The 25100-nt window shown below is 37.0% G+C and overlaps 1 protein-coding gene across 6 annotated transcripts in view; it reads left to right on the top strand.

Annotated features, from left to right (window-relative positions):
• Positions 1–24384, top strand: part of sugct (succinyl-CoA:glutarate-CoA transferase) — a 92064-nt gene extending 67680 nt beyond the window's left edge. For 5 of the 6 annotated variants that reach the window (XM_056737796.1, XM_056737795.1, XM_056737793.1 and 2 more), the window contains 2 exons: positions 10630–10693; positions 23848–24384. In XM_056737796.1, coding sequence (XP_056593774.1) covers positions 10630–10693; positions 23848–24011 — 228 coding nt within the window. In that variant the 3' untranslated portion in view covers positions 24012–24384. Of the gene's footprint in view, positions 1–10629; positions 10694–12429; positions 12543–23847 lie in introns of all 6 variants that reach the window. The other variant, XR_008905429.1, reaches the window with a different exon arrangement.
• Positions 24385–25100: the final 716 nt, after the last annotated feature.

Below are 25100 nucleotides of genomic sequence, written 5' to 3'. Positions count from 1 at the left end.
TATTCATTAGAGTGACACAGGAAGGTGCAATGGGCGTGAAGGGGGTATCTTTGAGGGTGCCCTTCTCTTTCCATAAATATGAAGTTTTTAGCTGTAGTCTATTATATCTATAAAAATGTTATCGGTAGACTGTTTTAGAAAGTTAGTTTACGAGACTGGAAAAATCATTGAACCTGATAATATATTAGGGATGAACGATACACAATACTGTGTTCACGGTTGAGATTGTATCACGATATCAGAAAAAAGACAAAAAGTTAAACTAATATTCAGACAACAATTTACTTCCAAAACATTTTTCAATAAACATTACTTTTTTAAAAGCATTAACCATTTTCAAGGTTTAATCCAACCTTTGGTATGTACTTTGAGTAGGTGTGTTCATAAAAATGGGAATTTTTAACATAACAAGTTTAACATTTTTAACAAGTTAAAAATTAAGAATGAAGTTAAAAGCTAAACTGTAAACAAAGAACCCAATTGCACAAAATAATAAAAAATACTTTATATTTGTGCTGTAGAATCGATTAATCTCGATTCCAAATTATATGTTTGAGTTTATATAATACGTGCATATTGTGCATTTATATGTATTTAAATATATAAATACACAAGCATAAATGTATATTTGGGAAATATGTGTAACATTTGTATATTTAAGTATAAATGTATGTTAATTTAATGTAAATATATAAACACACTCACATATATTATATCAGAATCAGGATGGCTTTATTGCCAAGCGTGCTTGCACACAAGGAATTTTCTTTGGTGTTGGAAGCTTCTAGAAGCTTTTAGTACATAAATTCAATAAAATGACAAGACCCCTATATGAACTCAAACATTTATTTTGGAATCGCATATTCGCGATTTGCCGCTCAACCAATATAAATAAATAAATGTCATATCGTAAAACAAACAACATAGCTGTAAGATACCTTACATTTTTGTACCCTTATATATCTATACATCTATCAAAAGATCGATCAATTTGCACATGATCCTGCACTATTGTTTTTTGCACATAAGTTAATACTGTACATTTGCATTTATAGATATCATATACACTGTCTTTGTTTAGTTTTATTATTATGTTTCAGCACTGTTCTTATTATGTTTCTTACATTGTATGTATGTATGTGTATGTTTGTGAGTATAGTTTGTGTATGTGTGCGTATAGCTTTGCACTCTCTTGGCATTTATTGTGAACAGCAAAGTAAGAATTTTTATTGCTTAGGGAAACTTGTTTCCTCACTGGGCATATGACAATAAACACTTTTAATCCTTTGAATCCTTGAAACAACTTCAGGCATAGGTGACAGGTAAAAGTTTTTTTAAGTTATCTAAAGCTTTGTGTTTTTATTTCATTGCCTGTTATTTAGTTTAACTCCGTTATTAACCAGAACCTGAAACTAGTGTAATCAGTTTGATATTGAAAGGATAAAAGCATCTGTGTTGAATGCGGCTCCTCTGTGAAGCAGGAGGGCACATCTGGTCTATATTACCTCTTCATTCCAATAATTGATGGTCTCAGGCCTTTAGTTAAATAGGCCCTGGCTAAATACAGTTTAGTGTGGTACTGTATTCCACACATGACCTGTAATATTAGACATCTCTGAAATAATGGTATCGGTTCATATGAAAACAAGTCATTGAATACAGTGAAAAGAAATTAGCATGCGCTCCCCCGGTTTACACACAAGATATCCCAGCGTGGAAATTCACTGCCAAGGGACAGAAGCAATGTTGTTTATCAACAAGATTCTTTCGGGTCACATGTTTTCCACTGAACCAATCGCTGGAACTTCTGCAAAAGGAAGTCATATACACCCTGTTTAGGAAATAATGCCGATTTTTTCCATTGTGGAACTGAAGCCAAGCAGTACACAAAAAAGAAATGTGCAATGTGTCTGGAATCCTTTTGTTGTTGCCGTAAACTTTGTATTTTAATATTTGGCCAGTTATGATTTTTTATATAAAACAACTTGAAACTTATTTCAATGAGTTGATCTAAAAACATTGAACCATTTAAAATAATAATAATGACTTATTATTAGATTGTCAACAGCAAAGCCACATTAGCATCAATATAATTCAGTAGTTAATAAATTCAAATGTCAAGCAGGTATTCAACTTTGGGATGCAAATCTGTTTATTGTGTTTACTTAGACATTTGGTTTAGGGGTGGAGTCGGGGAGGGGCTCCCGTCTTTTTTTTTCTGTTAACTGTTAAATTTTTGTACGATTCACATTGCACATATTCATACGAATCGGCCACATCGAGGTCAGGTTGGCGTCTTCCCTACGCAGTGCCGCTCGACACCATCGATTTCATCTGTTGTGACAGGACGGGCTGTGGTTCAGCTAATTGTTTCTCCATGTACGCGTCTGAACCACACTTTCCATATCATGCAATCCGTGTTACAAGTCATGCATTTGATCTAAATTTGTTTCAAACTGTCTTTCATTTACAGCATGAGTCACCGTTCGTCTGTGTTAGATTATGTCATTGCAATTACATTGTTTGCAGAAACGGACAGGCAAACAGCCATCGTACATTAAAAGTAAAGAGGAATTTTGCAAGTGAAATGCAGAAATGATACATGTAAACAAGGCACTTATGGCTTTCCATTTCCATAAATGCACAAGAATGTTATGAAAGAACAATTTGGTGTTGAAATAAATGAAAAAAAAGCTTTAAGCTTAAAGGGTCTTAAAGCTGTGTGTTAATATTACAATGGCGTCAGGACTTAGGGAATTCATTTGTCAAATTCCATCATTTATTCAAAAAACAACCACACTGCTCAGACCTCATTCAAACCCATATGTGCCATTTTTGTTGTGGTCTAAACTGAATTAATTGCAGAAAAAACAGAAACCTTTTTAGGAATATTAACAGTAAACCATCTACTTGACAACGTGATAGCTAATGGCTCTTGTAATAGCTCCTGCCTCCTGCAATCCATATAGGCGGCTTGCGAAATCTTTAACTTTCATGTCAGGTTGCTTATGCACTGCATTGACTGTCATAAAACGGAAGGTGCAAGCGTAATAAATTCTGATGGACCAAAAATAACACATGTATGATGTTTAAATTAAAGCCATCGATCAACGTTTGAGCCTTATTATTTTTTTATTACTCCTACGCCACCACAGAGTTGCCAACCGTCGGCTCTCGAAGCGCCGAGTGGTGGGGGGGGAGAGAAAAGCTCTCTGGATGAAAGAAGGCCTCGGAGGCAGCCATTAAATGTGAGAGAAACACAAATAAACAGGCTTTTTACAGCACGCAGACACAGTGGTCTGGTTTAAAACCACACTGCTGGGGCAACAGGGCACACATATGGAGCTGCTGTGCCAGCCGCTCGCTGGCACATGGGCCTTTATTGCTCGGCACAACGAGAGCTGAACATACACAGTCGCTGGCTTCGGATTTGGTGTCCACATGTCTCGCAAAACTCCGAAATCGCTTTGTGGTCCTGCCAATTATTCCACAGAAAAGACGGAAGCCACTGTCAGATTTAATATTCAGTTATGATTAAGTTGCAAATTTATAACTGTTGGCTACAAAGGCTTCAGATTTTGAGGTTTGTTTGAGGTCAAAGCAACTTTACAGTTCAGAGAAACATAATTGTAACCTTGTGGTTGTGACAGGTTTTTATCACAGAAATGCGGAGTGATGAAAAATCTGTTAAATTCCTCTGTGCTCTTTTTTCCCGACGGATACTTGGTAGTCTGAAAATAGTTATTTTTTTGTGACTTTCTATAATTTCTTAATGGTTCTTGCTAAAGTTTTAAAGGTCCAATTAGTTTTATTTTATCATGTATTGACAGAAATGCAATATCATATACATCATGTCTTCAGTGCTGTATAAAGACCTTATATAATAAAGCGTTATGTTTTTATTAGCTAAGAATGAGCTATTTCTATCTACATTCAGCGCGGGTCACCTGGAGTTCACGGAATTCGTAATGTTGTTTCTACAGTAGCCCTAAACAGACAAATTGCTCTACAGAGCGCGTTTTCGTAAATACATTATCTCATTCAGCAAAGAAGCGAAAACGTGATAAAATCTTTGTCCTGTGTCAGCCATCGGTTGCAATTCACAACCTCACCACTAGATGCTGCTAAATTATATACACTGGACCTTTAATGGCATAGTTCACCTAATACTGTTAATCTTTTAACCGACTGCATGCTTAAGTAGTTTTCTTTTTTTACTCATTACCACTTGGTAGCATAAAACTATTACTTATTTCAATGATTTCTATTATTAAAGGAATTTTTTCACCCAATAATGAAAATTCTGGACTAAAGAAAAAATGAAACAATCAACAACAGAAAATTACCCTAAAAGATAGTCCACCTGACTATTAACAGTTTTATAATAAACTGTTTTATTATTCATTGAACATTTTTGTCGATGTAAAAACTCTTAACAAATTCTTAAAAAAAAAAAAGGTGGATTTGGACAAGAGAGCAAGTTTGTCAAATAATGACAAAAATGTTATTGTTAAATGGACTATTCCTATAAAATTGTAGCTTGTTGTTTATCCTGGTAGTCTATAAAGCAGGAAAACATTTGAATGAAATCTTGGATTGAGATAAGAAACTGAACCGAAGCACATCTTCAGAAATATGTTACTAAAATTGTGCTAAAAAATGTAATACTAGTATCTTCACGAAGCAAAATTGACTCATCTTTCTAGAATAGTGATGTCCTTTCCACTTGCTCTGTGTTCTTACTGATAAGCCGTCAACACCTCTGACTTCTCCTTTCATCATTTGTCTTTTCTCAACCTCCGTCCTCAGACTTAATAACAAGAACAGCAGAAGATGAGAGAATGTGTCATCTCGCTCTCCGCTCTCTCTGTTCTCACTGATATATCAATCCACAGAGCTTCTGACGTCACTCGGGTCACCGTATTCGAAAGCAAAGTCACATTGACCGGATCATGATAGAGAAGCTATAAGTTACTCAGGCAGCTACTCCAAATTTGCAAAGGGAGGATGTGGCAAGCCATCTCTCTCCCGCGTTGAGCGCCTGCGTAGCACAGACTGCGTGGAAAGGCAAATCAGCTCGCCAGAAGACAAAGTTTCCAGCTATTCGTCTTTTCCAACCATGACAGACTTGCGTCTGTTGTTTAAATAATTTTGGTTTTCGGTCGACATGGATTTTTTTGTGCCCCGTGTGTGTTTGTGAGTATGTGTGATTAATGATTTGGTGATTTATGCCATGTTTTGGAATTGTTTACTGCGTGTTGATAAAACGACTTGTTTCTTTTTTTTTTGCCAGCTTATCCCATGGAGTTGCATGTGCAATGAATCAGTCGTGGAAATCATTCGACCATTAACACGTTCACACGTTGTAATGTTACGTGAAGTCGCTTTAAAAATTTATCAGCGTTGGGAAACCTGCCTTTAAACAGCCAAGCTAGTTCCTGCCAATATCCAGCAACTTCGCACAGCCATTGAAGAGGAGTGGACCAACATTCCACAGGCCACAATCATCAACCTGATCAACTATATGTGAAGCAGAAGTGTTGTACTATGTGAGGCAGATGGTGGTCACACCAGATACTTACTGGTATTCAAATCCCCCCGGACCCCCCAATACAGTAAAACGGCACAGAGTGGCCTTTTATGTGGCCAGCCTAATGCACACCTGCGTAATAATCATTCTTTCTAATCACCTGTGAGGTGGATGGATTATCTCAACAAAGGAGAAGTGCTCACTAACACAGATTTAGACAGATTTGTGAACGATATTTGGGAGAAATCGTCCTTTTGTCTAAAAGAATCTTTTAGTTCAGCTCATGAAAAATGGGGGCAAAAACAAAAGTGTTGCGTTTATGATTTTGGTCAGTTATATATATATATATATATATATATATATATTAGTGGTGGGCATAGATTAATTTTTTTAATCTAGATTAATTCCAAAATTAATCTAGATTAATCTAGATTAAAATGGCTCATTTGAATTCTGCCGAAGGCATTCAGAATATGTGTGCTACCCAAATAATGACTAAAAGTATGTCTTTGAGAACGGGTTTCTCAAGCCAGGTGGCGCATTAGACCAGGGGCCCATCTCCTGTTTCCAAAATGCATCACAAACTGCTTGAGAAAGCTGTTCTACTATGATAATTGGTGATGAAAATTAAATTATGTTCAATAAGATGAACTTGTGTTTACTTCCGCATTAGCTAAGGGATGATTTCCGTTTAGGTGGTACTTGAGACTGGAAGAGCTCCTACAGTACATTTACATTTAGTCATTTAGCAGACGCTTTTATCCAAAGCGACTTACAAAGAGTGAGGGAGCAACAAGCGATATGTCATACAGGAGCCATAATACATTAGATCTCAATACAAAGTTACTGGTTTCAACTAAAGCTAGACCAGTACCTGTTGAGAGAAAGTGTTTTTTTTAAACCAATTCCGCATTGCACAAGGTGCAAACAACCGCAGTCTTGTCGATGTTTCTATTGGGAAGCTTCTTAAAAATTAATATTCCCTGAAGCAAACCCGGCGGCTTCATAGCTGCATCCATGTTAGCACGTCACGTTTGATGCGGTAATTTCACAGTAACGTTATGTTGTGTTCAGACCAAACGCGAATGGCGTGTCAAGCGCGAGTGATTTATATGTTAATTCAAAGAGCCAATAGACCTACTTGCTGCGCGAATCGCGCGAATGAAGCCCTGGTTATGAGATGATGAGCCGGCTTCTGCTTCCGCGAATGACGCGAGTTGAAAAATATCGTTCTCGCCGCGTACAGTGCAGTTAAGCTGGTATACATCCGCGCTAAAATATCAAGGTGAAAGTCATCATTGCTTGCGTAGTATAGTCCCAGCTGCCAACCCAACTTTGAGAATAGATTAACGGCGACATTTTTTTTAACGCGCGATAATAGTCTCACTGCGTTAACGGCGTTAACGCCGTTAACGTCCCACCACTAATATATATATGTATAAGGGCTGTCAGCGAGAACACATTATCGTAAACTATAATTTTGCTCAGATTAACGAGTTAAAAATATTTAATGCCATCAACGCAACATCCGTTTTTTCTTTGATCATTTTTTAGCGTTACGTTACTGTATATAATCACACTCTTATTCATCTAAGGCCTTTAAACCCATGCATTTAGGTGCAATCTGAAATAGTTGTATTGACACAGCATTTCAATTGACACATTTTTTAGAGTCTTAAAGGGGTCGCGCTTTTAAACATACTGCTGTGACTCCTGTCACTAATGTTAATCAAAGAATAAAAGAAATAAAGAAATCAGTGTGATTTCATAGCTTTAATGAGGATTCTTCGGTATTTCGATTTTTTGCAGTAAAGTAAATTTCTGCATATTTGCTACCGGTTCGAAAGTTAGGAAGGCCACACTTATTATAATGGGTGAGTTGAAAAAAATATATATATTTAATAGAGACTGCACAGCAGTTGCAAAGCCATTAGAATGTTTGCTTTTATTCATAAAATGATGCTGTTAAAGAAATGTGTTGTTTCTACATTAATTTGGAGGTAAAATGTGAAATTATTATAATGTAAAAATATATTTAAAAATATAAATGCTGTGTTCGATTAGTTTTTTAATTTTTTGTTCATCGATTGATAGCATCTTAAACAAAATAAATAGTTTATGTTTAATCGCAGTTAATCGCACAAAAAGGGTGTGATTAATCGTGATTAATTTGTTTTAATCTAATGGCAGCCCTTATATGAATAGACAAAGATTTGATGTTGTACTCCTATAAACAGCAACGCACTGCACACTAAGCATATAATGATAGTAAAAAGGTCCATAGTTACACATGCCCTGATCATCCAGTTGTGTTGTAATGTATTATAGATAACAAACACACATAGATTTATGATACTTTAATGTTGCTGTTTAATCAGTCGTAAGGCTGTTTGGCTTGTTTCTGATATTGCTCATTGTGTCGCTATCATCAAACTTGGACTTCGGAGAGCCCCTGTGTTTATCTTCCCTGAAAGGAACGATCCGCTGGCTAGTGGGATCCATTACTAAGGTTTTCCCTGGAAAACGCATCATCATTATCTAGCGCTCTTCTCTCTCTTCTGTTTTGATTCTACGTTTCCCCCCATTATGTGCCTTCTATTTGCATTTTCGACGGTTTCCAGCTCTAACACAGACCCCTATGGATCAACTCTTCTCTCTGATTTTTCTTGCCAATCATTATGGGAGCAAAATAGCCCTACATCTACTGCACTCTTTCAGTCTTCAGTTCACCAATTTGCATTTCAAAGGCTGCATGAAAGAACAGCGGATGTGTTGGATGATGCACACATTGACTGAGGTAGATGAATGTATGGCCGCTGGGCACCCGCTCAAAATTACATGGCCAAGTGCCCAATGTTTCGCTTCGGCTTAACTGTTCCCATATTACAGCTCCTGATACAAAAAAATAGCACTGTTTCTCTTGTTTTTTGATTGAACCTTTTTTTTTGATGATTTATATGATCTGGTTGTTTAAAGTTAATGGACACATGACGTATTTTTAACCCCGATTTTGCCATGTATTTTGAAACGAGTCTTAAAACATTACAGTTGTGTGCCTTGCTCAATGACGGCGGGCTAAGAGTGTTTGTGAAGAATTACTGTGTGATGGCCATCTAATGAAGAATCAATGGGAGCATAACAAACTAACCAACTAACATGAACAACATTTCAAAGAGAAAGCTTAAAAATCCTGTTCCAGTCAATGAAAGAAGAAATGCCTGACATAAGTGACCACTGATCACAGTCTTTGTTTTTACCCATAATCCCATTGGCTCCATGTCTTGGAATCTGACAAGCAAAACTGTAGTCTTGTGTGATAATCTGGAATTGCTGTTTAAATGGTTTGTACTGTTAAGTCACTTTGGATAAAAGCGCCTGCCGAATGCTTAAATGCCATTCTGATGTAAACTATCAGAATGCAACAGAGGATAAACGGAAATCTGAAGCCTCATTCGCAAGACTCTTGTTACTCAAGAACGCATCATTCAGCGCCCAGACGGCTCTGAGAGAGTCTAGACGCATAGCACACGGCATACGCCACACATCCGAACTGTCTCTAAATAAATCATGATGCTTCCGTATTCTGGAACTTTCCCAAAAAAAGTGAGAGTATTGAGAGAAAACATCAGGGAGGCGATGAGAAGAGAGAGAGTACAAGGGTCTGGACATCATTTTATATAACTGTCTGGCTTCAGATTACTGATATGCAAACCTATAGCAGTGATGACAGTAATGCACTTTGACAGACTACACAGAGTGGCTCTGGATTCTAGTGGGACCGATACCGGACATGTGGGTCTCGCAAAGATAATGGAACAAGAAAAATTGAAGACTGTGTACTTGGACACACTCTATCTTTATCACGTCTATTTATATACTCCCAAACAAAATTGTGTCATGATTTACTCATCCTGATGATCCAAAACTCTGAGTCTTACTTTTGACAGTGTTCTATTGGAAGTTATTTATAGATAATGGCCACTTTTATCCACACAATAAATGTGCATAATGCTGTTAAGACAATAGGTTGTTGTGTTATGACAATAAAAATTTGACATTTAATTGTAAGGGACTCTTAATGAGTAATGGGTGTTTGTTCGGCCAAACATGCAGTAAACATATCAGAGTCTCATCTCCCATTCCCTTTAAGAACCAGTTGCACTCGCGCCATGGCGGATTTGCTTTTTATACGGCAGAATTTGGAAGAGCAGACACTTCTATGTAAGGAAACGCGTCTGCTCATGCGACAGGTTAAAGCGTGCAAGCAGAACATCCACAGGACAAACAGATTTTTATCTTTATGTCCCCAATAATAATCTTTTACATTGTAATCCATTTGTTTGTAATATTTGGCATTATTGTGTGCTGCGTCCCTCTGTGTGTAATAAGCAGAATGTATGAGCTGAAACTAGCAAAAACACTTGCGCCGGATGTACGATAGGGCCCAAAACATCTTAAGACACCATATTATATTTCATAGCTACTGTGTAAAACAGAGGGCAAGACTTTTATTGAAAAGCAGCTTAAATTTAATTCTACATTGCATTAAAATCTATTTATCTGGTCTGTTAGTACGGTTTTATATTTTGATAGATTTTACATTTTTACTGTGCCTTTTTTAGTGTCATTTGGTTAGTTTTATGACGCCTGTCCTAATTTACTTTCATTTTAATGAAAATAGGAGCCTTTGTGTTTCATGGGGGAAAAACAGTCATGGTTTGGAAAGACTGACATTTGTTGAAGACGTATTAAGGGGTTTGGAGTAACAACAAGTTGAGAAGGACGGACACTGAAAAGAGAAAATAAATAAAGCGCAATTGACGTCAAACATCAGTTTTAGCATGTAAGCCATGTAATGACACAAACCGTTACACTTCGTAAATCTGGAGCTGACATTTCTGTGAGTTTAACCCTGTTTTTGTTGGGTTAATTCAAAGCTGTCACGTCTAGTTGAAACCTTTAAGATTGCACATTTGTGTGGTCTTTAAGAAGACAGTGAGGTAGTAGCTTCAGTTTGTTTCACCATTCATTGGTTAAATAAGAGGAAAGCTGGCATGAATAATTATCTTTGGCTGACGTTCTTTTGTCTCCATTCCCAGGTTGCACACAATGGCCTCATTTTGGAAGTGGACCACCCAACATCAGGAAGGATAGCTGTGCCAGGTTTGTTTTCAATATTTTATTGCTGATGTGCAAAATATTCAGTCGTTCTCTTCAGTTGCTCTTATGCAGGAATTTCAGTGATGGAACTAAGATTTTTTGTATTTATAAATATGAGATGCATCCAGTTCTAACAAGGGAAAGTTCACAAAAAAATCTGATTTTGTCAATACTAACCTTCATTGTTTTCTTTGGGTGCTTGCGGAACACAACGAAAAAAAATGTGTAAAGATTTAGCTACATTACATACAGTAGTTGAGAACACTCCAGCTTGCCTATAATAAACATTTCTTATATCAATAAGACAAGTACATTTTATTATGCAATTTTCTTATTTCAATTCCAGCCCGGTGTCTTGTGAATTTCAACAGAAACAAACCTTACTAACCTGAAGGAATGACCTAAAGTCATCCAACAGAGCTATGATAGACTGGCAATGCAAAGATACATGATTGTTGTAAAAAAAATCAGGCTTATTTTGAACTGATTTTAAAATAGATGTTAAACATTAGTATTGTGTTGGTTAAACATGAACATAAACTTGTTTTCTTTGCAGATCTGCAAACTTTGATTTTGGCCAGTTTGTCCCGTTTCAGTTTTGCTGTAAATAGTGCAGAACTGTTGTCACTAGTTCACAGAATGAAACAAAACGATAATTTTATTTAAACAAATACCTTGAGGAGTGGGTCTCTTCATTTGTTTTTGAGGCTGTACATATAGGGTTGATTTCCCGGATAGAGTTTAAGACAGATTGTTTTTAAAAACGACTTCGATATCCTAATTTTCTACCAGGGCCTATTCTGGGTTTAAAATAATCCCTGTCAGGGAAGCCGCCCCATAATGTTTGTCAAATTACAAAAATAACAAAACACATAAAAGTATTATAAAAGCAAAAGATGCCTTTTTAAACCATAATTTTTACTCTTTTTTACTCTATTCCTGTACAAATATCTGGGCATTCCTAAATATAGATACATTTATTTGAGAAACAAAATTATGACATAGACTCTTTGAAAAAAGTGAGTCTTTGCTTAACACAACAATGCAACTACCAATAAGGTGAGTTAAACTTAATTCAAAAGTTAAAAAAACATGCCTGATAGCAAGTAACTGCTAAGTTTTTATGGGAAAACGAATCTATTATGTACAGTAATCTTTGCAGTGATTCATATTTCCGTCCCTTCTGGGAATTTGGTTATCCTCTTGGGGTTGTGGAGGGCTGGATCTTATCTTAGCATCTTGGACAACAGGGATCTGTATTTAAAGTCTTGTTTAAACCATATGAAAGCTTTGTGTGAGAATCAGATACAAGGCATGTCTATCCTGTGTTCAACTGTTGTGGTATTCAAAGGGTTGTATGAAGTCTTCAAAAATGTATTATACTGTTTCCCCTTAAACGAAATGGTGAATGAACAGTGACTAGGAATGACAATTTTAATTTCTGGGTAAACTGTTGCTATTTTTACACGTGAACTTTCCTGTTACTTTTCTATACTTTCTGTCCAACAATCACCCATCAGTTGTCCCCAGACTCCTAATGTCTGGATTCATCTCATCAAATTTGACACTGCAGATGACTGTAGTAGCCTACCGCCTCCCTTTGTGACTCTCTTGTTTCGAACAACGGAGAACCATTCATTTTGATGCTTTGTTTCTTGTTTAGCTTTTTTTGTCCATTCAATGAAGTAAAACGGTCTTTCCATCAACATAAAAGTCAGCCTATGCTCTCTTACTCTCAGTATGAAAGTCCCAGAGAGACGCTTCCTCGTCTTTCCATTCCATCGTCCGGATGTGCTTCTGAAAGGACCGGTCTGTGGTTCAGTGAGCTTTGCCTTTAGAAAAATCTTAAAGGGTGAGTCAACAATTTTAAAGGTTATTTGCAGAACATTGTTTGTACTCGTAGAGCACAGCGTCGTTTTTCGCACATTGAGTTGATTGTCCCCGTTTTGGTGGGATTACATAGTAATATCGCTTTAAATGTCAAACCCTTGTGGACTTGCTTCAGACAGGTGGTTTTACTAACAGCGAATTTAGTCGCGGTTTTCAACTCTGTGAACACACAAATACACGCCACTTACGTCTACACCAACGACCAACCCCTGCTAATGATCTATGCTTCGTGACTAAAAAGCAAACACTGACAGGAAAGGGATGCTAATGGTTTTGTCATGGCTAGTTGGTTAATCCTTCAAAAAATCTACACACACAATGGATGTTTACTTCCTCTTTACAATGTAAAGTAGAGCTATTTTTCCCAAACACCACAGTGACGACTTTGAAAGAACCGTCCTCGCCTCCCATCAGTTTTCATCTCTCTTTCTTGCACCACAAACACACTTTACGAGCGCTGGCAAATTCTGCATGCTTCCGCGACCACAAAACAAATCTATTCTGCGTCAAAAGCCTTTGGAGTGATACTCAAGATAATCATGCCGGCCCTTTGATGGCTGCCAACTGTTGTTTACCATTTCGTTGTTTGCGCATTTGTTGTCTATCCAAGCCAAATCAAGGATGATTATGAAGAATGTCTCGGCGAGGCAGGGGCGGAAACCACAACAAACACCTTTTTCTATTCCGCGTCCCTGACCCATTCATTCGCTAACATATAATAACACGGCGCACGCTTGAGGCCTCTAATCTTCCACAACGATTTACATAACACCAGCCTGTCCATTCCACGTATCTCTCGCTTTTCACCACCAGCTGCAAGTGTGGACCGTTTCCCATTTTTGCATGACTTTGTGTGATGTGATGAAACATCCCGGAGCAGATACAAAACCACGACTGTTTTGTATACGTTGGTACTTTGCACCCCGCTGTACCTCTTCCCATTAAATGCAGCTCTAAAGTGAAAATGAAGTTCCAAAGGTGCAAAATTGGTTATTAGCCTTCATATAGAAAGCGAACAAATATTATGTTATGATGTCAGAAGTGCACACGCTGGAGTTGAATAAGAACGAAACGGCTTCACGAAACGATCTGACAGCAGCAAAGGTTTATCAGGTTACATAATCACCAAATTACTAATGAGCACAGAATTCAAAATAATTGATTCACGGGTGTGTGCAGAAATGAGACATTTCATTAGCAAAGATGGGTATTAAAAATGTTTTTTAAGACACCAGACAGAACGCAAAGAGATTGGTAGATGTTTGTGTGTCGGTGATTTCGAGAAGTGTTCTCATTGACGGCTGTGCTGAACAGTTAATTGTGATGCACTTCCCTAAATAAACCCCTTCATTTCAACTGAAGGCCCTTGGCAGGAGCTTCTTGTTAGTTGGGTTTCCTGCTTCCTGTGATGCCACTTGCAGATTTGAACAACTAAGGTGAGACGTTTAATGATGTGGGATAGGTAGAATGCGAGGATTTATTTGAGGATTTCCAGCGTTACGAATGAAACCTGAAATACTTCGAGAATTGATCTATTACCAATATAATGAATCATCTGTTTATATTTTACTAAACCCCTGATGATAGTCTATGCATAAGTTATGTGAAAAGAGAGAACATTTTATTGGTTATGGAATTGTGACCAAACCAAGAGGACCCATGTTTTTGAGAGACGACATACTTTGTAGGATTAAAATGCAGAAACCAGAAGCAATAATCCCGAACAAATCGAGAAGGGATGACTCTTCATAGAACACAAAATAGTTTATATTTTCAAATTTTCATTTTATGCGGAATTTGGACAGTTATGGATGTGACAATTATGTTATTGATGTGACGATTCACTTACCTGACTATAGAGAAAGGGCTGGGAAAGTTAACATGTTATTATCGCATTAATGCATTAATTATGTAACACCGACAATTATTTTATCGTGTATTAACGCAGTTTTTAAGTACTATTTTATTTCAAAAGTCCGTTGCTCTCTGTATCTGAAACGTACAGACAAACAGAAAGGGTGGGATGTTGAACGGTACTGGGGAATGGCGTCAACCAATGAAAGCATTTGGGGTTGGCCTGAAGACTGCTGAAGCACATGAACCATAAACACCAGAATGGAAAGGAACCGAACACTTAGATGGACATTTCGTTTTAAATCTCTTCCAAACGACAGAGTTGGTAGAACAAACCACTCAACTTCGTCTCTCCTTCTTCAGCCATGCTCTTATCTATAAGTGCCCTCGCCCAACAAAGACGTAATATGCGCAGGTAAAATAGGCTTATTTAATGCTATTGATGAAATCAATTACCTGCAGAAAACTATAATTTTCCCGGCTAAGGTACAAAACAGCAACGATAATGAATTGTGTTCCGAGTGTTGAATGCAGTGTGAGGCTAATGCAGAAAACATGTTTAAATACGCGTGACTAGAGAGTCAGAGCGCAAACTACTAAACGGAGTTCTCTTTCACGTCTTCTTACTCAGACAAGGACAAATAAACACAAAATGACGTCAAAATTCAACTTTACGTTGAAAGAGAGTTTATGTATTAGCAATAAAATCAATGATCATTACAACTTGTTTTCTATATCAGACTAGACAAAATGTTAATGCCCTTGCCGTGGCAGATAGCTTTGTTTTATATTTAATTTGATAACATTAATGTTTACGTTGAGATTTACAATACATATTTAAAGTTACAATTGTTAATGCTACTATATAAAGGAAATTATTTTGCTTAGCACATTATTTGTTTAAATGGTTTGCAAAACAAATCTTATTGAACTTTTGTACCTATAGCAGTACTTTTAAAACAAAAGTGCTCAATACACTGCTTTTAAATTCATTATTGAATTTTATGCTTAATAATCAATCGCAATTAATCACAGAGAAGTCATGCGATTACATATTTTTATCGCTGCCCAGCACTAAAAAAGATGCTTTTATAACAAACAAACAAAAAATCTTTCAAAACTTAATAGAACATAAATAATGACTATATTTCACTTTAATTTGCCAATTTATGAAGAATATTTAATGTCATGGAAGTGACAACTCTCTTATGGGTGTGACTAAAGAAAAAAGTCAACAGTAAAACATGAAAAACTGCTTTAAAAACTTTTTTAATGTATATACATTGTATATTAAACAAATTTGAACTTTTAAATGAAATGGTGTTTCTAACAGCAAGTTTATTATACAGACGAGCTAGATATTTATGAAAAATAATCCGTCTCTAGTTCTATAATCAGGTCTAATGTTCTTATAGTTTTTGGCATGTACTTTTACAGAGCTTTCTGTGAAATGGCCCACCCGGTTGCGTTCCTTCACTGCGGTAAGACTTGTTCTTTTTCTGACGTGAGCGAGTTTGATGTGTTCCACAATAACACATCAGCATCGATTTTTCTCTGGGACGTGATATAATAGCCCGTGTATTCTGCAGGAACACATAAATGCAGATGCACATTTCGTGTTCTTCAGCTGTCAAACTCAGAGAACTCTTAGTCAGTTTGAAACACACCGTCTAAACTTTCTGAAGAGTAAAAATGCTATGGTATGTGATGTATAAGATGTAGAATGGCTTTTTATGAATCATCATGTTTCTTTGAAGTGATGAAATAAGGCTCAATGATACGCAGTACAATGAATCACAGAAGAGTTAGTTCTTTCAATATTAAGCCTAAATTGAGTTATTCACAGCGATTCGCCATATTAGTTTGACACCTGCAATATCTTCCTCTGATCAGTTTTCCGTAGAGATATAGAAGGTGTAGGAATATTAGGTATACTGCATATACATTTAATGTGCTTAATATGTATCTGTTGCTGTGCTTTATGATTGAATGTTCATTAACTGCATTAAATACATCGAAAGTGCATTAAATCTCTTAGAGCAAAGACCTCATAAAATAAATAAAACCTTCAAAATTCATGCACGGATGTCTCAACAACTGTGTGATCAAATGATGAATTCTCTAAAGAGCAAATAAAATTGTGCTTAGATCACAGGCTCTAAAATAACTTATTGCTGTATAACTTTTTTAAGAAATGTCATTAGTTTTTTTTTTTGAGATTTTGTCTCCATATGGTTGTGTTCGCCTGGTCTCATCCACACAGTGATGTTGTTTAGATTGCATTGCAGTGATGAGAGGTGATCTTGAGGTGATTTATCAGGTCCTGTCATCTCTAACCTTATTGAAACATATAGAAAACCCTTCAGTCCACAGAACTCACACCCCCAGCCTCCATTTATGAGCTGAGGCTGAATGAGGGATTGTGGTCCTGGGGGAAATTTTACGAATGAGAAGGTACAGACGTGAGACAGTGGGAAAGGCGGTGGGCGAAGTGCATCTCCTCTGATGTCGGATTCCCAAACGGTTTCCTTGTCCATGTGGAAATGTCGTGTATATTGACAGGTGAAGTTTTGGATCCAGAAGGGCTGATATTCACAGCTTATTGCTGAATCGAGTAACACTGTGGTAGATGCAGTGTTTATGTAAATAAAATATTTCATAATTTTTTATCCTCTTGTCATTCCAAACATTTACATTTATGCATTTGGCAGACGCTTTTGTCCAAAGCGATTTACATTGCATTATCCTATACATTCTTGTTTCTAAGTATGTGAAATCCCCTGGGATTTATCCCACGACCTTGCATTGTTAACGCCATGCCCTTACCACTGAGCTACAGGCAAGGATACCTGCATGATTTTATTTTTTCTGCAGAACACAAAAGAAGATATTTGAAAGAATGTTGGTAACCGAACAACATTAACTTCCATCGTATGAACATTTCTCAAAATATCTTCTTTTGTGTTCCACTGAAAAAAAGAGTCAGATACAGGTTTAAATGACATGAGGGTGAATAAATTATGACAGAATTTTAGGGAGAACTATGCCCTGAAAAGAACAAATATTCCAAAGTGGACGGATCAACCACTGACTCATTCATGTGTGAATGTGAGTTTATCAATAAAATAAAAAAGTTAAATATACATGAAAGAGTTCCTGTTTTACAGTAAGTGCTGCTTCTTACATGTACACTCTTAAAAAAGGTGCTTGAAAAGGTTCTTCGATGTCACAGAAGAACCTTTTGGTTCCATAAAGAACCTTTAAAAGAAGGTTCCTTGTGGCGAAAAAAGATTCTTCAGATTTTAAAAAAGTAAGAACGAGATGGTTCTTTAAAGAACCTTTGACCAAAAGGCTCTTTGTGTGAGTGTAGCTAGAGTCACGTCAACTGATTCTGCAAAAATAAATGAAAGAGGGAAGCATCATCTTCTGTTGATCACTGGACTCCACAACTTTCTGACAGGATGATCAGTAACGTGGGAACTCCTGAAAAATATATCATTCTTGCATCACAGAAAGAGCTTTTTATATTCTCCTAGGCCTCAGTTTGTGTAAAATGAAAGCATCTACGTGTATAGTCTGTCAGATTCCTTTAAAACAAAGAGCCGCTTTGACGTCACTCAGGGGGTCGTAATGGTGTGCACTACGTCTTCTCTGATGCAGCAGGGACCGCTCTCTGTTAATAGAACCGTTCCCCCGCAGGCTGTTTTCATCGTAGGAACATTTAGGTCAACTTTCACCTCTCACAGGGAATCTGTGGTCTCAAATGTTTGATGAGACACTTTTGTTTACAGTCTTAAAAATAAAGGTGCTTCACGGCGATGCACTAGAATAACCATTTTTTGTTCCACAAACAACCATTCAGTCAAAGGTTCTTTAAAGAACCATCTCGTTCTTACTTTTTTTTTAGTTTACCTTTTGTGAGGTTCTTCAGATGTTAAGGTTCTTTATGGAACCAAAAGGTTCTTCTGTGGCATTGAATAACTTTTAAAAGCACCTTTTCAAAAGTGTATTTTTGTGTTTAGTTTTGCTTTTCCTGCATTAAAGGTATTTCACCAGTTTTAATTAAAGTGGAGTTTGACAGATTTTGTGGTGATGTCAGTTCACGAAACAATAATATTGATATAAAGCAAAGGAAAAGTAAAAAAAATGTATAAACAAATAGATATATACACGTTAAAAAATATGAAATTGCATTGTTTAATTTAAACAGAATTTCACCATACTTTTGAAATACAGTAAACAGTTACAGAAATAAACGTCAAAAGTTAAAAGTTGGGTGTAAAATAAAGTTATTTTATTTATTTTACGGTACAAAAATATTATTTTACGGTATTTTTATTGTGCCCCCGCTGCTGAAAAAAAAAAACGGTGTAAACGGTGTTTGCACTGTATGTCTGATTTTCTGATCTTATTTTCTTCCAACCACATTTGACCAATTTCTCACCACATCAATCTTAATAACTACAATTATTGTGAATATAATCATTTATAAGTGATATATAATGGTTAACAAAGACTTGAAGAGAAAAATGCTTTATATTCAGGTATGCTTAATTATAAACCAGGATTGTTTTCTGGTAAAATTAGTCAAAAAGAGACATTTTATATATACAGAAAAATGTAAAATGTGAAATGCCTATGAGCAGAGTCCAACAAAGTCCAACAGAAAACAAGGCTAGAGTAAAATATACAGTTTAACAGGAGAATTAAGAATGAAGGTGAAGAATAAAGTGTGAAAACAAGTCTCAAATTCCATCCTTTTCCAGAACTGCAACCTATCTCCAGAAATACAAGTACAACACTTTGCTAAAATACTAAAAGTCCTAAAATGTTGGATTTTAAGAGTATTTCAATATTTTTTACAAATAATAGGTTTTATTTTTTAAACCAAAATGTTGGCCCTGTCGACTTTCATTGTAAGTCCATCACTTTAACCACAATCATTTAAATGAAGGACGAGTCCAAATAGTTTTATGTGGTACACGACATTAAGCCACAAAAGCTGCCGATACATCTTAACTTGTATTGAACTGGATGGCTCAGAATCTTGCTTTTCATGCCAGTTTTCTACTTTTATGTCGGCAATGAGTTTCATGGTTTTTGGGTTTCCCTGGAAGTGGACTTGGAGGCCACATATTATGATTAATTTTTCTCTCTTTAACTTGGATTTCCCATATTTCCTCTTCTTAATTGCACTCAGAAGTCGCCGTATACAATCCAGCCCAGAGTCTAAGAGGTTGAGTTTTGCCTTTAAAACAGAATCCAGTCTGACTCACTGTTTCCAAAGATCTTAAGGAACTCATCAGATTTCAACTAACAACTTCACCATCTCCAGATTCTTCTCGCTGTCTTCATGCACAAAAGCAGTGCCTCTCGTACATTACTTGCCAGTTATTGTGAATTCCAGGCTCTTTTCCCCTAAACCGCAGTATAATGAGGTATGCCACGCTCGCTCTTACGTATGTTTCTCATGATCCTCTTTCATCCGCTTCTCTCAGTTTTTTTCTCTTTTACTCATCATCTTTGCTCTCTCTTCTGCCCATTAAAGATTCAGCGAGAAGTAAACAGAACTTGAATGCTATAATAAAAGAAGTGCGAGGTGCTACTTGTTGCGTGGGCTCAAAGCCCTTCAAATAAAGATGTTCATCTTCAGCTGACGGCTCCCGTTTCGGGGGCTGGAGGATTTACGTTGAATCTCACCCACTCTTTTCCTGTCTCTCTCTCCTGTGCTCAAACTGAGCGAGTTATGAGAGCATGCAGATGTGTCGGCAGATATTTTCAATCAGCATTATATGATTTTTATTGAGAAACAATCCAATATGTAACATTTGGGAACACATTCTTTAAACTCAGCTAGAAAGCTGTTGTATTTTATTCACAACCTTAGTTGCAATATCTCCTTTGATTGCAGGCTGTTATACCTATGTGCGTCAAGATGTAGATTAGTGTAACTAATGTAAACCGGACAGTACTATCCAATTTAGCACGTTGTCTTTCTTTAAGCAAGGAAACTGTTATCTCTAATGGAATGGAAATGAGGTGGCCATCACAGAATCCAAATGTCACTGTTGTTTACTCTACGCTAAGAAGTACCGGTACGGGGAATCTTCATGGACATTCCGGAAAACGACGTCCAATCACTTTTCAATCAGGAAGGAAACTGTGCCTTATGCTTGGATGATGATATTTACATGCAATCATAGGCGCACGAGACGCCTGTATCCATATTGCTTGGAAAACGTCAGGAGCAATTTAGATTAGAATTACAACTGTGTATGTAACATGTCAGTATGAGTTAGAACAATCTTTCACTCATGTCTTCCCTAACAGAGAAAGTGAAATGAAGATCTCACTTGAATCACTCACTGATGTTTAGCAACTTCTTAAGTTGAATCATAGAGGGTTTTATCTTTTTTTTTTTTTTAAAAGCCCTGTTGTTGTAAATTCAGTATCAGCAACAAAAAGCACAAAAAAATTCAATCTCTGACAGTGCCTCAATTTTTCATACCGGGAATGTACAGCATCGCTCCAACTCTGAAATCCAGGCACCTGACTCTCCGCTTATCATGCCAAATGAGCATTGACTGCACTGTGCATCTGGATATATGCCCGGTAATAATGCTCGTCTCCATCATTTAATCATCATAAATCAGGGCCGCTCCACAGCAAGCCTAATTTACAAAGAAAGCATGCGTGTTTGCGCTGAAAACAGTTCAATACACACTGCACAACTTTTTACCACACTCAAATACAGCAAGTGTTTTTACTTTCTTCAAGCGTTTGACGGTGTATGAATAAAGTTCAGAATGGGAGGAGAGAACACAGTGGGCTTTGTTGCGGTAGATCGAGAGGAAAACCTTGGACCGTGCCTGCGGAGGAGAAGAGCGTCCCACTTGGTTCGCCACGGTAACAGATGAGGAGAAGCAGATGTGTGAGCGGGAGGCAATTAAGAGCCTGCGGCCGGCCGATCAGAAGCGGGGGAGAGTCGAAGATAGAGGATATGGTTAAAGCATTGCTTCTAACTGCTGAGACTCCGAAACCACACACACGCACACAATCATGTTTGAGATCTGTCTGTCCCTGCTTTACTTTAAATTGCCATTTACTCCTGTATGTCTGTTTGGAATTGCTCTGTATGTCTGTTTTAAATTTCCTATCTTTTTGTTGTGATGAAGCGAGAGCCACTGCTCGCTTAGGGAACAGGTAACATGAGTCCAAAATTTGCGTAACAAAAAAAGTATGGCTTACTGATGTACCACTGTTACACTCTCGCTGACTTGCTTAACAAGCCCTAAACATGAGTCTGGGCTTCGTTTTATAGGCCAGACTCCGCCCCTCTTCTGGCAACACCCATTGACAGGAAAATATCACAATAAATCTGTCACTTTTTGCATTAACCACCTTTAACATCATGTAATACTCCTCAATAATAATTAGCACATACATATGTTAATTAAAAATAATAATATAACACTCAAACTCTTCAGAACAGACCTTACATGGACCTTACTGGTTTAGCAGGTGTTGCAACTCTTGCTGCTTGATGTCTTCAAGATGAGTTCAACTTTTTGCATTGACCACCTTTAACATCATGTAAAAACCAACATTGAATGTTACTCCTCAATAATAATTAGCACCAATATATGTTTTTCAACACTAAAACTCTTCAACACACAATTCACGCATAATCCGCCTATACACAAGGCTATTGTTTGCCGACTGCACTGACCCGGCCCGACCGCACCGTGACGTTATAAACTATTACCTTCGGCCGCTCGGTTTGGCCGACGCAGCATGTATCCACTGATAGACCAGCGACTCACAGACAACAAACAACTGCACAAAACATGAAGACAAGTGATGTATCAACGGTGACAAACAGACCGGTTTGTCACAAATGTCTAAGATCTTATCGCAAACAGTTGTTTACATTGTTTTACCATTCATTATGTTTTCATTCGTTGTCATTGCTTTGACTTGACTGACTTGTAAATGTAACTTTTAGGTCAGGCTGTGATGCATCCTAAATTTTGTTTCATCAAGCTCTTCAAATCTAAGACAACAAATGGAAACGTTTATAGACTAGAGAAAAGTACTTACTTGTGAGTAATTTTGCACCTTCACTTCAATAGATTTCTTTATCTCAAACTATTTACGTTTTAGTGTTCTGTATGTCCTCATCCTCTTGTATGCATAAGAATCTCCAAAGTGCAATTGATAACACGAAGCATCTCTGTTTTTGAAACTGATGGGTGCTGCGCTCCCTAAAATTGTGAAAAATATGCAAGAATAATCCATCAATATGCAATTATGGGATGGGACCTATAGGTGTGTAGGTGAAAGCACTTGCTAATAAAGAAGAAATCTGTGAAGCCCATCTCTGCATACAGTATTAGAGCTGTATGTAGGTGTAAGACCCTCGCTGAGTAAAACTGTTAATGAGTGTCCGTTACCTAATTGCCCTTACTTTGTTCATTTTTATCACTAAATAGGCATTGGTTATATTATTGTGTGGGAGGAGATGCTTAGTGATTAGTTTCAATAAAATGAATGAGACTTGCGAAAGAGAAGAGAAGTTAGAATATGGAGGTATATGTTAATTCCACCTAATGATAGCAACATCTGAGGTACGAGGAAGTGACTCACCCAGATTAACTACAGTTGTCATCCGCCTTGACATCATCTTTCTGTAAATGCCACATTTGGATATTTAGGGCATATTCATATGTAAAATGTCTTTTTGTGCTTTAATGCTGGTATTATGAGTAAATGTAACAGGAAGCTTTTAGAGCTTTTAAGCATTTACTAATCATACACTTGATGTCTTTATTTAAAATGTTTAAAAATCTTTTGTATTCTTATAACCTTACTGTGTAACATGAATTAAAAAATTCCAGAATTAAGTTTCATCATGTTCGTAATAACTTATTGTATGCATTTTCTACTTTTATTTTTTATTAATAAAAATGTATGAATTTAGTAAATAAAGGTTTATAAAAATAGATATATGATGTTTTCCTATAGATTAACATCTACTGTCGCTGTGGGATGTTTTTATTTTGCAGGTTAAAGGTGATAGATTTTGTTTTAAAATGATTTACGAAAACACTTCATGATCCCTGTTATACAGTGATTTAAAAAAATACAAAAATGTGACTTTTAAATATGTATTTTAGGTATGGACATGACCTATTTTGGTTTTTTAGGCTGGGGCTATTGGGCTAGTTTTGGGTTAGGTTTGACGAGGATAGATATGGCAACCCTGTCCCATGACACTACTGTATTATCACCTCTAGATGTTATGAATGTCATCAGACAAAAAAATACTTTTCAGCACATTTGCAGTGCAACGTAACTATTTAATTATTAATAAAACAATAATTTTATTTTTGTTTCTTGTTGTGTTTACACAGGCCCTGCGGTGCGGTTCAGTAGTTTTGAATACAGCCAGGCGATGCCTCCCCCTGTTATTGGACAGCACACGGTCCAGGTTCTCAGAGGCACTCTTGGATACAGCGACGATGTCATAAACCAACTTCTTGCCTCGCGGACTGTGACACAGAACGATGTACAATAACCTCGAGCAGACCAGGAAAGCTCCACAGGCTATGATAAATACTTCTGAAGAATCCTCCAGTCATCAGCCAGCCGCTCATTAAAGAAAAATGATTCCCTTTCGACTCAGCGGTGATAATTTTGTGATTAATTTGATGAATGTCCACAAGAGAGGAAACTGCAAATGCAAAAATAATGACATAATGACACAGTTCACACACGAGAGTGTGCCCTGCCAAATGACGTGCGTTTCAACGTCATCTGGATTTTAAGTAAGCACACAAATGATTTCACTCAGAGTGATGGATAACCGCTTACATTTTGTGATCAGAGACTCAATAACATCACTGTATTTTTATATTCAATAAAATCACAGTATGTCTTTTCTTTAAGAACGTTTAGAGGTCAAAATGCCAGATTTGTTATTTCCCTTGCAGGTGTTAGTTTAACACGTGAGGTCACTTCACAATCCTATCAAACCTTTTGGCTCTACGTTAGTACATAGTTGTTTAGCAGTGCAGTGGAAAAAGCCCCATAACTTACAAATCTTTCATGTCCAATTTGCGATTTCCAGCGACTTGGGACGCAGACTCATAGCAGAACAATGCAGTGAGGGTGAACGGAAGAGACTGTACTATATCTTTTGATTATTCGAAACGTTATTTCATAATGTTCACGTTCCGTCAAATGACCCGGTGTGTTTTGACAGACGTTTGCTCAGCATGGAGACACTTAAGCCTCATCGTGAGAAGCCTTCAAGCTCAATGCAAAGTTAAAGAGAGTTTTCCTGAATGACTCATCTGTTTATACTGTTCCAGTACATTTCACTGGAGACCTTTTTAAATAAGTCCCCGGAATGAAATAATGCTCAGTTGTAGTCTGAGCAACGTTTTTCTCAGCCCTAAGGTCCTTCCGTTTAGTTAGATCAGACAATTAACATTCAAACCAATAACCTTTTACTGACACGATAATGGTGTGATCATATCCCAAAATGTTTATGAAGCAACAGATGTCAGCTCTCCGTGACTTCGTTGAGGAAGACTTTCCTTTCTACACTGGAAGTGTTAGTGACGAACATGTAATGCTAAAGGTCAGAACTTGGCACAGGTCG

Source organism: Triplophysa dalaica, chromosome 23 (assembly GCF_015846415.1).
Source record: "Triplophysa dalaica isolate WHDGS20190420 chromosome 23, ASM1584641v1, whole genome shotgun sequence".
Taxonomy (NCBI): Eukaryota; Metazoa; Chordata; class Actinopteri; order Cypriniformes; family Nemacheilidae; genus Triplophysa; species Triplophysa dalaica.
This window is presented reverse-complemented; position numbering and strand designations above follow the sequence as displayed.